Source organism: Amblyomma mixtum, chromosome 6 (genome assembly GCF_055824585.1).
Source record: "Amblyomma mixtum isolate Tamu chromosome 6, ASM5582458v1, whole genome shotgun sequence".
Taxonomy (NCBI): Eukaryota; Metazoa; Arthropoda; class Arachnida; order Ixodida; family Ixodidae; genus Amblyomma; species Amblyomma mixtum.
In genome coordinates, this window is record NC_143017.1 from 105,163,464 (window position 1) to 105,179,218 (window position 15,755).

A 15,755-nucleotide genomic window follows, 5' to 3' on the forward strand; every position below is an offset into this window, starting at 1 on the left:
TTGATGCTTACGCACTAAAATTACCAGACGAAAACGAGCCTACACCGAAAGAAGTACCTGCACCGCATAGATCCTTCAACAAGTTGTGAGACGACTCACTCTACGATAACATTGCTGTGCAAGCTTTCACTCTGCGCAAAAAGCTGTGCACGGAGTTCTTTAGGAGAAAGGCGGCCAAGACGACACCCGGAAACAGAGACAGACTGCTGTTGGCGGCCACAGCACTGGCAATGATCATCAGGACAGCAAAGTGTATTCGCGTGATTTTTCATTCAGGCAAAGGCAGGACGCCCAAAGAAAATGTTTAAAAAGTAATTCATTCACTGCGTATTTAAAACAAGTTTTCAAGTGGTTCAAACCTAGTTCGACAGCCCCGTCGAATCTGAATTAATATAAGCCGACGATGCGATACCTTAATGGTCTGCGTGTGTTCTGTGTGCTTTGCCATAGTCAGCGCTGGACTGTTTGGGTCATCAGTTGGCAAGAAAAAGCTTCAGAGTTGCATGACCGTTGTTAATGCATCGGGAACCGCTCAAATAGTGTATTTTGGCTACGCTGCGTGAGCAGTTAAAAAAACTAATGGCAATGTGCAAACACACGCAAACGATAGTCAAGACCGCTCCAACTCTGCTCAGTACAGGACAAGTGTTTTAGGAAGGGCTGTTCACGTCTGAGTCAATGCAACTTCATGGTTTTTTTCGTTTATGCGTTTGATGTCATTTCTTTACCATGCGTCCACCTTGAAAATTAAGATTCTAGTTTAACTTCTTATTCGCGAGCCAACTTCGGGCTCATCGCAATGAGCAGCACAAGAACGCGTGGAGCTCAGAGTGCAGATTAGGTACGGTGACGTCCTTGAAAAACGTTTTAATTAGTTTGTGCTTGGTCGTGAAAACTGGTATTGGCACAAAAGCAAGCAAACATACTCAGAAGGCAGGAAACAGTGTGAGCTCTGGTCTTGAGTCTTGAAATCTGGGTTTGTTTGTTAATTAGAAATTTATTCCATTTCCAATTCCATTTCCACAGATTTTTTTCTGAAACCATTCTTTTCCGCTGAACTTTCAGATAATGAAACAGGCTAGACAGTGCTATTGCTACTGCCATGTGAAATGATTCTTTTGCTTTGTAGTTGCAAAGGTTGATTTTGGCATATTCACAATGTTAGTTATGTCTCTTCTATATATTCTTAATAATTAACATTGTTTTTCTCTAACCCCCCCCCCCCTTCACAAACACATCTAACGCCATAAATTGAAGCTGTGGGTACATTGGTGAATAAAAATAAATAAATAGAGAAAACACACAATTTCGTGCATATAACGTGCTAATGCGACGTAGGTAAGCGCATAAGTATCCACAGCCTCAAAAGAAGTGTTTCTTCATTTATTTTTTCTTTGGCGGGTAGTAAACACAAACTCACTTGTGTTGCGTAACGGATGAGTTTCTGCTAGAGCCCTTCTCGAAGATCATCTTCCCACACTTCGTTGATGAATGGACAGACTAGACCAGATTGCATCGTGTTTCTTGTGTTTGCACCTAACATTTTTCCTCCTCCAGGTGCTGTTTACAAAAAAATGGCATCAAAACAGACAGAGGCGGAAAATATTTATTCAAAATCTTTTTAGCCACATGAACAGAAATGCTATATTGGTGTAGTTTGCCTCTTGCAAAGTCTGGCTCCCTACGACGCACTGCCGACAGCGTATGCGTCCTTGTGCTGCCAGTTATCTTATTTTAAGTAACCTAAATCCAAGACAGCGATAATGTAATCGGTTATTTCTCCATTGTTTTGTACATGTTGCTCTTTTGCGAACGTTTTCTACTCTTATAGCACACCAAAATGAGGTCTTGCTCGATTTATGATACAACGACAATACTGCGCCGAATTTCGGCTCAGATTAATAAGAAACTATTGAAATGAAAGGCGCGACGCGACCGGTTCAACTAAGAGGCCCTTTTGGTGCTTCATACTCGAGTGAAAAGCAGGGGAGAAGTGGCATAGGTAAAACTGGATTTCCCTTCGCTAATTCACATCTCGTACAGCTATCAGTGTCCTAACAGCCCTTTAAACAACTACGATGCATACGTTAAGGAAAGCCTTATGACGAACCCTAGACCTACGACGACGCAGTATTCGCACTACACAAGTAGCTGGAGCAACTTACTCAGCAAGTGACGTCGGCATACCATATGACATCACTTCAAAAATTCTTACTCGAGAACCTTACGTGAACAGCTCACGCATGGTAAGTAACACAGCAGCAGCCAGCAACAACCGCACAGGCGAGCAAGGAATACGCATACGCGTTAGAAGTACTGTAAGTTTTGTTCCTTGGGAGGCAAATAACGCACATTTCTCTTCAGTACGTGCATCGTGAGAATAGCAGAACAACACGCGCAGCAGATGGCATGAGGATGAATTGTTGCTACCAAAACGATTAACGAAATGTCCTTACAGCCCCTGTCCAACCTCCTTACCACCACCAGATCAGGTCGTTCCCGCTACGCAATGGTAGGTGTCCACACACTGAGAAGAAACTGCTGCGCACTGGAGGACACATTCAGTCGTGGTGGGTGTCGTCGTGGCTCGCGGGCCTGTCAGTGGGGCAGTGGTAGATGGTGTTCAGCTTGTGGATGTCCACCTTGGTCATGCGATTCTCCTTGAAGGCGAGACCCAGGTTAAAAAGCTCGACGGCAGTGTTCTTGGGCACTAGTGTGGCTTGCTCGGGGTCCTTGGAGAAGGCGTTGAAAAAGTAGTGCATTATGGACTCGTAGTCGTAGTCTTCTTCCAGGTAAGGCACCCGGTTAGTCTTCATGAAGTTGGCCTTGAACCCTGGGTAGACACAATTGGCAACCATTTACTCGTACAGCCATTCACTGGTCCATTAAGTTCGACAGTGGCCCCTATATTGGTAAAAATATTTATGGGACAATCAGACATCTGATGAGACAGCGCTAAGCGAAATGATTTTTTCTCTAACCCGAGGCTCCACACAAGCGTCGAATTCTTCTGGAGGGTGATGGTGGGTGGGTGATCCTCTGCCTAGGGGGATGGGATTGGGAGGTTTCTGGCAGATGGGGCTTCTGGGCTTTCTCGGTGTTTTGTTCAATGCTGCGGGGGCTTCGGGTAGGTGGTTGGTAGTGGGTGGAGCTTCTGAAGGGTGAAGGTGAGCGGGATGGGGTGGGGAGGTGGACCACGGGTGGTGGTGAGATGTGGGTGGGTGTCTGTAGGGCGGAGGCTTCACTCCCCGAGGCTGGACAAGCGCCGCCTTTTTCGCACTGTGACACTAGTACTGCTTTCATTGTGAAACTTGAACAGCCTTAGTCAAGGTAAGAATGGATACCTGCGACTGTACCATCACGACTAGAACCTCTACAGACCTCCACTTCAATTCATTTGGAAGCAATTGCTGTACATTTGTTTTCTGCTTTATGCTTTAGTTTTCAACGTTACACATTTTTCTCTCGATTCACTTTAAATGACATTCTAAGGGTTCTCTGTAATACCACGGTACACGCTTCCAGTCTTGAGTAAACGCGTGTTCTCTCCCGCAAGAAAAATTCGTCGATAAAAATACAATATTCTTAACCAGCTGTGCGAAGAATTAAGGTTCGGAGCAAAGAGGTTAACGAGAACTAAAGACAAATGGAAGCATGGAACTATATTTTTTGGTCCACTTTTCAGCTTCGCATTGTTAGGCTGCTCCATCGTACCCGAAGTCTTCGGGATGACCATAAGCAGTCCTCCGCAGAAAACGCGTCACCACAAAAAGAGAAAAGAGAAAATAACTCAACTCCCTAAGGGGTGCCTATCACAACTTGTTGATCCTTACAATCCCACAACGCGAATGCCTGGACTTTAATAAGCGCATGTTTAACTCTGCATGTGTACCGAATGCAGGAGTTTATGAGCAACCACTGAAACACTTCGTGTAATTAACTGCTAAGATATGCCTTTTTACTCTAAACCATAACAAGAAGAAACCATGCCTACGTGGGTTCAGGTGCTATACAACTGGCCGGCCTCGAACAAATTGGTCATTGAAGCTGTTAACTTAAGTTTCGTTCATCTGAATTTGCAAAGTAATTCGTACCACACCATCGAGTGGAACAACTCGATGATAGTAGATTTCGAGAGGATTTGTAGTGTCTGTGGGCATCTTTTGACACCACCCTTATAGAAATGGTCTATAGACTGTCTATATAGACTTCTTATGCACTATATTGCCTTCCTATAGATATTTCCTTTCGTCTATTCATACTCTATAGACTGTCAATGGAAAAAAATTCTACTAAAAGTGTGCGGCCATCTTTCTATAGATTGTCTATAGACTGTCTTTAGGGTTTGTATTGCCTATACTGGTCTATAGAATTTTTCTATAGAAAATCTATAGACTTTATAGAAAAATATCTATGAACAGTCTGTAGGCTGTCAAAAGAAAATTTTGTAAGGGCTGCAGCGCGCACCCATGTTGAACAGACATTCGCTCACTTGGTACCACGTTGTTCCAGACGACCCTGACGTATCGGTCCCGGTCGGCGCGCGACTGCTCGTGCCACAGCCCCAGGACGTGCAACAGTTCGTGCACGATGGTGCCGTACGTAGCGCAGACTTCGAAGTTGAGAGAAACCAGCTGCCGCAGTCCAGACATGCCGACCTCGGAGAAACACCTGCGCACGAAAGCCGTACATTGTTAAATGAAGAGAGCATACAGGACAGAGACAACATAGAGAGGGGTGTGCTTTTTAACGAAGATGGATTGTTATTCGCCAACGTAATACCGCCTTACTGCTACTGTGCTTAAGGGACGGAACATTAGGCGTTAGAAGGGCACAAGAAATAAGTATTTGAGAGAAAAGTATTAACTGTGGTCATGGATATAGGGTGTAGAGATTTCCAGTGGTTATATAGAAGATCCAAAAAATTTCGTGGAGACCAATGTTATGAAGACAGGTAAATAAGATAATGGAATGAGTTGCGAAGACCACGATTTAATATGCATTTCACCATTATTGACATTTGTGTAAGCGCCTCCATTCTTAATTCGGTAGCCTTTTTCAAAAATTTGCGATTTCCGAGGATAAATATGGATGTTAAGTATTTTAACTCTTTGCTTCACACGTCGAAGAAAACGAGGCACTTTTAAACAAGAGATATAAAAGGTTTTTTTTCAAGGTTTTGTGGCGTCGTCTACAGACGAGATCGATACGCACCCCATCACTCCTCGCGCACATTTATCCAGATCTTTACAACCCAAACTGCAAACACTGTGGCCAACGTGCTACCTACGATCACATCCTGTGGGACTGCAAAATATAGCCACCTCCGGGTGATCTAGTTACAGCTCCTTCTCTCGAGCGGTGGGAGACCGTGCTGGCTAGCTCTGACCCCAGAACGCAAGTTTTGGCGGTGGAGTGCGCAGACAAAGTCGTCGAGGGCTATGTACTCTCGACCACTTAACGCGACCTCTTGCCAAGCTCTTCCCGGCGAATAAAATGTTTTACAATCAATTTTCAATACTGACGATAATGTTGCAAGCGTTTCTTGGCGCAAAGGCTACACATGACCATAGAGCACTACACTGGAGGTCGCTTGCTTGCACAGCGGGCGATATTGACTACGAATAAAAAAAAATCTGGAAACGTTATAGACTTGACCGTCTGGCCAAACTTTTCATTAGGCGCGCGTCTGATATTAGTAAGAAAAAGCTAATAGACGCACACACCATAAAAGCATCACGTAACTACGAGCTGTCAGTCAAGCCTGTTACGAAAATACTGAGTGGTGTGGTAAGGTGTGGGAGGTTGAACGTCCTAATCGGCGCGTGGTCAGGGAGGGACGCTGTTGGGGAGAAGTCCCGTCTAATTTCGACTCCTATTGTTGCTTAACGTGCACTGGCATCCCGCAGAACTCCGAAGGTTTTTAATCTCTCCGCTACTGATATGCGGCAGCCGCAGCCGGAATTAGGTCCCGCGAGCACGGCCTCTCCAGCCGAATGTCAGTGGCATTATGCCGCCCCGGAGGATAGTATAATTAAGGTGGTTCAATACATCATCAGCTAATGTAACCGCACTCTTACGGCATACTCTTCCTTTTGATGATCTTGTCTGCGGTGCAGAGCGAGATAAGTTGCCCTCGGTTTTAAACAAGAGCTGTTTGTGCGATACCACCAATTGCACAAGTCCCTACAATATGAAAGAGAACAAAGTTTGAGCAATCAATAATTTATTACGACCTAATTAAGTGCGTCAGGCACAGTTTTTCCTGCTTTGTAACTTGTTTTCCGAACGACGGGTAATATACAAAGTAATTTTCAACGTCAGGAGATAAATAACCACGATAATCGTCTTTTATATATTGGAGGGACCTGTAGGTGTCCCTGTCAGAATTATAGCCCAAGAAATATACCAGCAAGTCGAGTTCCGTCAGTAGAGAACTGTGCTTGCAATTCAGGCACGACAAAATCCCTCGAAACCTCATGCAATAAGGAGCTTTCTGGATAATTGGCTGGGACAGTTATTACTGAACACAGTCCCTTTCTCATCGGAACGCCATTGACAAACACTCGCTTGGGAGCGACGAGTACAGGGTGCGCCCACTCGTTCTGCCTAGCGGAGAAACTTCTTTTGATGCGAAAGCAACACTACGCCAGCCAGCTCGGTTCGTCGCGTGGTCGCACTTCAGCTGTATGTTGTGGCCCACAAACGACCTTGAGCCGCCGTTGCCTAGCAACGCCGCAGCCGCGCTCCAACAGATGGCGCCGCCGTCGACACCGCTGCCGTCGCCGCTCGCTCCACCAGATGTGCTCCGCTGGGGTGGAGGGAGAGGCGGTGTCGCCTCGAGGGGGGTATATATGTGTATGCGCTTCGCCTCAGTGGATTCTAGTCGTTATGGAGAGCGCGAAAGAGAGGCAACAACGAAATAACGAAGCGAGGAAGAGACAACGCGCTCAGTTGCTTTCACAATTCGACCAGGGTTAGCCAGAGATAAACCACAGCCAATTTTTTTGAGGCATGCGGCGCTGGCGAGCAGGCACTTGCCCCTGCTTGCTCAGGATGTGGATGTATCCTTCTTCATCGGTGCGCTCCCTGAACTGGACGCAGGAGACGGACTCGATCTGCTGCATGGCGCTCAAGATCTCTTCTTTCTCCCACGAATCTGTGAGCGGAGAGAGAAGAATGAACACAAAGATTAATTTCAGAACAGACAAAAAGAAAAGAAGCAAACGACGAGAAGATTAGATCGGCTCGAATTGCAATCTACTGGCAAAGAGGTTCCCTTGCTTTGTTATTTTCCCCTTTCCGTGTCAATGCTACAACCTTAACGGCTACCACAAATCCGCCTGTAATTTCACCCCACTGAATATGCCTCGCAACGCGTTTTAACGAAGTAGCGAACTGTCTACGATATTGGAGGGCACCGCAGCATGAATTTCCCTCGCGAAAATGTTTCCAAAGCGGTTTCTTTGGAGAAGAGGCGATAATCAAGGCTCCGGTAAATTGCGACCTATCTTAAGATATATGACCACATGTGGCTCCAGCTTCGTGTGACTACGCTAGTTCAGCCCAGGGAAGAAAGCGTGCATCTTCCCGTTTGAGTCTTCTGGGCTTAGAGCCCTAAGACCGCGCTGCAGCCTAACGGCTTACCGAAGGCGTCGTCGACGATGTAGTGTACCACGCCGCCAGGCCACAGCGGAGTCTCTTTCGTCCTCGCACGCAGGTCGGAGACCTGTAGTACGCTCCGGGGAAAATAGCCATTCATTTGGTCCACAAGAAAGTGAGCCAGGCTAGCCACAATGCGTTCGGTATTTTGCATTTCGAACACCCAGTAGCGAACGACTCCTTCTCGCTTGCTTCATGAGGAACGAAGGTGTGCTGATAGTTGCGAAATATTATCTGCTTTCACGCTGGCTTTGATGGGTTTATACTTGACAAAGCTACGCAACAGGATATAGTGGATGGCTCCGAATTAATTTAGACCACCTTGACAGTGAACTAGAAGAATTACGGATTGAACTTAACACTGCCTATGTGCTTTGAATGCAAACGCATTGTCTCATCGTGAGCGCTGTTGCGAGGTTCATTAAAGATTCCTCTCTCTTTCTAATGAAACACACCTACTCATTAGCATGCGGTCGTAAGGAAATGCATACAGATTAGGTTCACCCTTATATTAGCAGCATGGTTTCGGGTTCGGCCGTGTGTGGCCCATATATTTCTGGCACTGCAGCGGCGACGAGACTGGCATTTTCGTAAATATAAAAAGTGATACGGGGTACATGGGTTTAGAAGAGCAAGATGCCGGGCTAGGTTTAGACACGGGCGCTGCGTCTGTGTCTTCTTCCTTCGTGTTTTCGTCCCGTTCCTTGCGCTGTTATTTCATCGTACATGGGTTAGAAATCGCATTAGGGAGAGGGGGTTAAAAGGCGACATGGAGCAAAATGCCTCATTTTGTTAATTAGCACCCTCTCATTTTTATATTAACTTGATATTTATCTGCTATGATCCGCCACATGTAATATCGCGATAAGAAGTTTATGGGACGAATGTGTGCGAAAAAAGTTTATATCGGCGCAGTCACGTAATCCAGTTTCTTGAAATACGTCAAGCTATGAGCGGACGTTCATGCTCTGTCCGCTGGTAAAAGCACCGTGCGACTGGGTAGCGGAGTAGAGCTGCAATATATTTTTTTTTTTTCCGGAAACACGCGTGCCGTAATAATTTGATTGCTCTAGCACAGTACAGTAGAGTTCAAGATTGACCTGAGCCTTGGTGATTGAGAAAGCGGTCGAATAGGCTCGAAATTCTCCAAGCGAGATTTTTCAAAACTGCAGCTCAGTCAACTTAGCGCCCTAGATTAACCCAAGTGCTTGGTTATTGCAACTGGTTATTGATCTCAGCGAATGCAAATAGTTTTTGCCGATAGAGTATTAAAGATTGAAATCTAGCAATACCAGACTGGATTTTAATGCCTACATGCAGTACAGTACCAAGCGACCCACTCGAGAACACAACAGTACACATTTAATGCTTCAATGCAGAACAAATGCATATCGACATTCTTTTATTTTTCCGAAAACCATTTTCGAATGAAACGGGCTGCCTTCCGAGGTGGCCAACTCAGCATCTGTCGAAAAACTTTTTCCTGCTTTGCTTCCTTGTTTGTGATTCCAGTGTACGTGACCTTGGTTTTTGTCTTGCGAATCTTGGCGGCGACTTCCTAACTCCTTTCGCAAATGGAAAAGAGTTTGTTTACTTTGCCAGCCTTTACTGCTGATGTATACTGTTGTACCTGTTCGTAATGCTTATTTTGCGTCACAGCTCTATGTATACCACGCACGTGCCTGTTTGCATATTATGCACCTTGAACTGCCCACTCCTGTTTTGGCCGTTAAACGGTGGCTGGCAGTACTGTAAAATAAAATAAAATGAAATATACAAAATTATTCTCGTAGCAGGCTACATTTGGGGCAGAACATAACTTTGTGGCACCCTGGGGGGCCTAAATTAAATGCAATAGTTTTATCGCACTCTCCAAAGCTCTACCTTTGTTTTCCCGCTCTCGAGGACAGTCTGAGTGAACAAAAGGAAAACAATGAATGTCATGCGCGCAGAAAGCACGATGAAAGCTCTGGAGAGACACGATCAGCGCTGGTCCCGTCAAGCGTTTTGTGTTTGTGCGTTTTTACATCAAGAGAATGTAAAAATAAAAAAAACTGTATGAAAGTCTTGCGAATCTCAGCATCGCACAGTGTCAGGCGTGCATAAACAGCTATTTGTACAACACATTCTGACAATGGAGCAAGCTCTCTTCGGTGCGGCTTACAATCACATTGAAAATTTCGTGTTTACACGCAACTAATCGAACCAAATCGCATAACCATTCAACACGGCTCAGCAAAAGAGCAACAACTGCGACACTAAAGCAGGAAAGGTTTCGATGAAGGCTGGGAATTTAAAAACATCGTGAAGCCAAGCTTCACGCAGAGCCCGCGGCGGTAAAACTGCGCAGACTGGAGCGGGCAGGAAAGAAACAGTGCCAGGTTCGCCTTAATGTAGAGTACGTCATTAGAATAGGCTTGCAAAGAACTGATGGAGGTAACTTCGTGCGCGTTCATTGCAAGGATGAATAATATGGTTTGGTTTGGTTTATGAGGTTTAACGCCCCAAAGCGACTACGGCTATGAGGGACGCCGTAGTGGAGGGCTTCGGAAATTTCGACCACCTGGGGTTCTTTAACGTGCACTGACATCGCACAGTACACGGGCCTCTAGAATTTCGACTCCATCAAAATTCGACCGCCGCGGCCGAGGTCGAAACCGCGTCCTTCGGGTCAGCAGCCGAGCGTCATAACCACTGAGCCACCGCGGCGACGCGGATGAATAATATGGTGATTTAAGAAGGGTGTCTCAGTTTGCATCGGCACTGCCTCATTTTGCCCCATGAGGTCGAGCGAAATGCGACATCTTTGAGTTTTATATTTTATTAAATCCCATTGTGTTCCTATTCAGCTGGACTTTTCATATTTTGTGAACGTGATGCTAGGACGGTAGGGAACCATTTGCTGGGCGAGTTAGTATTTCATGCTGACATTCGATTCGACAATAATTAGACAGCATTCGTTTTTTGATACCTGTGAAAAAAAAAAGAAAATAATGGCAACGATCTGCAAATTCGTGTCGCGTTTTGCCCCACTCTCCCCTACATCAGGGGTAAACGTACAGACTGCGCACCCCAGGCTTTCTGTGTAACTGTCCTAGATGCGCCATTCTTGCCGTTTCCTCCGTGTTTGCAACATTGTTCTGTTTTAGTGTCACGGATGTTCTCTTTCACGGTTCTGCTCCCTGTCGAATGTGCATCCTATTTAGTTTGATTCACAGGAAGTGAACACGAGCTTTTGGACGTGATTTTAGGCCAGACCAAACAGAGATTGTTGCATTGTCATTAATGAAGCCAGCCTGGCTGCCGGAAAGAGTGCAGGGATTATATTATAAACAAAGTTAGTGCATTTTCTTCAACTCATGTTCCCTAACTTTCTTTTCTGTTCTGTTTGTTGCTCTCCGAAGAATTCTTCATGTTTTCTTTGAAACTTCAGACCACCCTAACCAGCGACAAAAGAAGGGCAGAGTTTTGGAGGAAGCAAAGAAACAATTATCATTACTTTAGGCCCTGAAGAACACCAAAATGTCGCGCTTTGCCCCACATGTAGCTTGCTTAAAAAAAAAAAATATTCCCTTGCAAGAGCTTGGGCTGCAACCTGCATGAGAGAAGACCAATAACCAGATGTAACTACTAAATACTTGCGACAGTCCACGACCCAGATCGGTTGGGCTGCGCAGTTTTGAGAAATGTGCAATGCCGATTTTCGTTTTTTTTTTTTTTTTACTTACATCTCGTTCACGAAGGCTCACTTCGCACAATTTTTCTTCGCTTAGAAGAGGCAAACCTCGTCAGCCTTAAGTTGAGCTGCAGTGGAGATGTGGAGATGTGCAGTGCAGATCATGTAAAATTAAATTAATATGTTTCTACGTTAAAAGTTACGAGGCGTTAACAAAATGTCGCGTTTTGCCTGATGACGCACTTTTCCCCCACACTCCCTATTCCTTATTTATGCTAATAACCTGGTTTATTAAGAATAAAGTACTTAAATCTCCAAACGGAGTGCAATTGTTTCACGTTTTCACGGAGGCCAAACTTAGGCCAAACTTGCGTTTAATTTAAGACCCGCGACGCACTGCGGCGGGGCGGTGCGTAACATAGGCAAATAAACAAAAAGGCATGCTGTGCATGATCCTTGAAAAATGTTAAGCAGCCGTCTAGATGCAGTTTCCTCATGCTAGGCCTCGCGAAATATTTACAACGGTACCTATGAACTGAGCACATAAGGAGCGCAACAGCACTCATTGTCTAGACACTAATTAACACAGTATTTTAAGCCGGTTTATGAACTGTTAGCTTCATTAGTATCATCAACACAGCTAGTAAATAGCTTAATTATAATTAAGCTCAACGGGGGATGAAATTATTTCGTTGTAACCATTATTTCGTTATTCATAAGAAGATTACGTTTCCTTCTTTACAGGGCTGCTTGATGGAATATTTCGTTATGCGGATGTTTACATGATAAGCTCAGCTGAAAAGCGCAATTTAGGTAGGGTTTTCTGTTCATATTGAGGCATCATAACATGAGAAGACGTACCGACGTGATCGGTGGCATATAGATGTCTCCCTCGATGACATCTGCCGCGGAGAGACACGAACACGACAAAATCACCATCGCTTCATTGTAAAAACAAACATCGACTGCGCGGTACATTCACACGTTAGCCTGAACACGGGGCAGGTCATCAGCACGGCTTCAAAGCCGCAGTGCCCTGACGATGCTGTACGACAAGATAACGCAGTTAGCTTTCGCTCGTACACATGCAATGTGAGACGTCTTCGGGTCTACAATGTGCTGAACGCTTGGTGATATCAACATCTCGTGCAAGCTAACAGAGTGCAAATAATTTGGTCCAGGAATGTTCGCTGCCCTAGATACAAAACTAGCCTCTACAAACGGCAGGGAGGTTCCACAAAGTGGAAGATCCCTGAAAAGAGTGAATTTTCTCTAGCTCAAGCTTCATGCAAAGCCTAGACTGACACAGCGCCGTCTTCGTTGCATAATCGCTATTGTCAACAAAGAGCACCGCTTATTTCTTGGATGCATGTGAAGCCATCGCGAAATTTTTATGTTTACAGGTTCCGCATTCCATAACGTTTTGTATAGTGTTTCAGAGTGCACAGAATATAAAAATATAAACATGCTTCCGAGCACCTAGACTCTCGTTTAAGGTGCGCCTTCCGTTGTGTTGTAGCAGATGTATCAGTTTGCAAGTACGACATTGGTTTTAAATACGGTGACACAAAATTCATCCAGCGAGAAAAAAAAGATACAGAAATAAGATTAATTGACAGTGCACTTTTAGATACTTTACGGCGACGGTAGGTCTCCCAGATACCGAGGAACTGTTACAGAATAATATTCGTTTGCAGTTCCTTGCGTAAAGCGTTCCGAGAATTCAATTATTTTCTATCGAGAGAGAAACACGAAACGAAAGCTGCACGCTCTGTAACAGAGAGTGTACTAAAGTTTAGTTTGCATCGTTCACGGCAATGCTAATAAATACATGAAGGCAACTAGCAATCTGTCCAGGCTGCAACAATCTGTCCTGGTCATAAAACATGTTAGGTGCAATGGAGCGATATATCAATGCTTCCGCATAACAACCACAAGGAACCATAACCAACTGCAAACATAAAAGCAACGCAACTGGGAAAACGGAAGTGGCCGTATGTATAGCATAGGCTTTAAAGTGGTGCATGAAAATAAACCATTATTATTTCGGCCTTCTCTACTTTAAATATACAGAAGTCCCTTCGTTTTCAGGTAAAACCCAATTTTACCCAATTTTCACACCCTGAAGACATTTCTTAAAAATCGGATTAGACTCGAATTCTCCCGGAAAGTGAGCATTCTAGACGATATTTGTTTTCCGGTTCATTAAGCTTAAGCACAGCAAGAAAATGTGTGGGTATCTCGTGCTTATTCCAGAGGGGTGGCTTTGGTAAATTAGGGACCTTAAATCTCTTTTAACACTTGTTTTTATAAGGGGGATGAACTTGTAGATAATTTCAAAAAGAAAGATTTAAGAGTGAGAGGCCAAAACGTAGCTACCGAAAAGATGTGTTTTACGAGTTACTTAATGAAGCACGCTACCCTCGCTAACGGCACCCTGGTACAAGGACCATTCGCGCTTAAAATCGTCGCTACGTTGAATGCTGTCGCACTACACAAATGAAGGCAAGTCTCGGTACTGTTCAGACGCGGTAGCACTTCGTAGGAGACTGGTATAGCGCGCGATTCGCAACAGATTAGAAAAAAATCCCAACTCGTAAAAATTTTTTTTTTACGGGAACCCGCGATTTCTATATTGTTTATGAAATAATGATCGAAAAAAAGCAATTTTCTGTCTAGCAGAGGAACGAACCGTTATAGTAAACCGTCTTACGCTACAAAAAATGACTCAAAAATCTCGAACGACAGAATTTTTTTCTGACTAAAGATTTTCAACTGAATTTGAGCTCGGAAAATAGCGCTCGATTTTTGCCTCTCGAAATGCGGGAAAGAAACACCCCGAAAATTAAGGGCTCTAAATATACAGTCGAGCGGAGAGACGTCGCTGCTCCCGCGTGTGCGAGGCAATTGACAATCAGCGTGAAGCCACTGAATGAGGGATGTATGTTTGTCTGAAAGGCCGTGGATGCAGGCAGCTCGAGCAACACAAGACGAGATGCGCACGCTCTCACGTTACCTGGCATCTCGACGACCCCCGTGTAGATGCTGGCGGCCGCGGGTTTAGCCGACAGCAGCGGGGGAAGTGCCGACAGCAGCAGCAACCCGAAGAAAGCGGCAGCCATGATGGTCGTGGAAATGGCGTCCTTCGCATGACGCGTCTCATTCTTTCGCGGCGGTGTCCGTTGACACGTATCCTGCCGCAGCAACTATGGTCGCGCTTCTTGGTCGGTCCTGCGCGCTTCGTACGCGTGCTCCAACTGCGGCGCGGAGACGACTGCGCGCGCTGACGCAAAGCGTGCCTGTTTCGAGCGAGCGACCGATTCAAACCATGCTGCATTGTGAAACATACCTTCTGGAGTCAGCTAAAGTACGAATCGAATTCACCAAGCCCCTTGCGTCGAAGCAGCTGACGACTTACCCGCCGCGTGGCTTGGTGGCTTCGGCGTTCGGCTGCTAATTCCAAGGCACCGGCTGCATTTTGATGGAATGCAAAAATGAAGTGGGCTGTACGACGTGAGTGGGCGCTGACGAACCCCAGGTGGTCTAAATTATTCTGGAGCCCTTGTCCCTCATAGCCCACGAGCGGAGGACTACGTTTAAAGTGATACCGAGGACAAACTAGCGTTCTTAGTAAAAATAGATTCTCTGGTTCTGTCTGCGTACGTTGATCTTTTGTCCGGCAGTAAAATCGAATTTTTTGCTCAGAATACTATATTTAAAATTTTTGCGCCCGTCCCTCGATTCAAATCGTGATGTCTACAACGTGATTACGGTTCCGACGTGAATGACGCTGTAGCCTGACCTCTGGGATTCGTGCCTAAAGAACTGTGTCGACGAGCGAATTTTGCTAGCGAGATCGGCCGGTAATGACGACACCTATTTTTTTTTTAATTGTTAGAACGCTGTAATATATTGATAAAGCACAACTTCAATTTGGGCCTTTAAACCTCACGTACCATGCCGCATACCATGCTGATTAGCGCCTTGCTGGAGTTACGCGCAGGTCAGTCGCAGCAGGCGACGTCTCGGTAGCCGAAGTGGCCACTGGCGAGCTGTTTTTACATGCAAACAGCTTTGTATTTCACATGCTCATTGACTGAAGCCAACTCAAAAGATGCCGCGAAGCCTCACTCTCTTTTCTTCCTCAGATAGGATGAGGAAGTTGTTCATGGGAACCTGCTTCAACCAAAATTATAGAACACATTGATCGTGTTCCTGCATTGAGCGCAGCTTCGAGATGGTGAACCTTGACGACCACGAAGACAGGCGCATGACCGGACCGCCTAAACAGCTAAGGGAAAAAAAATCAGGGGGCACTTTGGCTCTCTAAAGTGCTGCAAGGCGAAAGCGTTTCCTGGCCAGTTTGTTTTTCTTTACTTTTTTATTTTTCATATTTTTTGCTCCTTTTCTTAATTTT

The 15,755-nt window shown here is 45.3% G+C and overlaps 1 protein-coding gene across 2 annotated transcripts; it reads right to left on the minus strand.

Annotated features, from left to right (window-relative positions):
- Positions 1–1,655: 1,655 nt before the first annotated feature.
- LOC149339901 (zinc metalloproteinase nas-4-like) lies at positions 1,656–14,490 on the minus strand. Of its 2 annotated transcripts, XM_089550603.1 has the most exons (6): positions 14,355–14,490; positions 12,200–12,240; positions 7,648–7,729; positions 7,042–7,159; positions 4,493–4,671; positions 1,656–2,833 (listed from the first exon to the last, which is right to left on the minus strand). In XM_089550603.1, exons 1-6 carry the CDS (start codon positions 14,458–14,460, stop codon positions 2,562–2,564), a joined length of 798 nt encoding a protein of 265 aa, XP_089406729.1. In that variant the 5' UTR covers positions 14,461–14,490; the 3' UTR covers positions 1,656–2,561. The 2 variants fall into 2 exon arrangements, with proteins under 2 accessions (XP_089406729.1, XP_089406728.1); XM_089550602.1 differs by lacking the exons at positions 7,648–7,729; positions 12,200–12,240 and having other exon boundaries at positions 14,355–14,477.
- Positions 14,491–15,755: the final 1,265 nt, after the last annotated feature.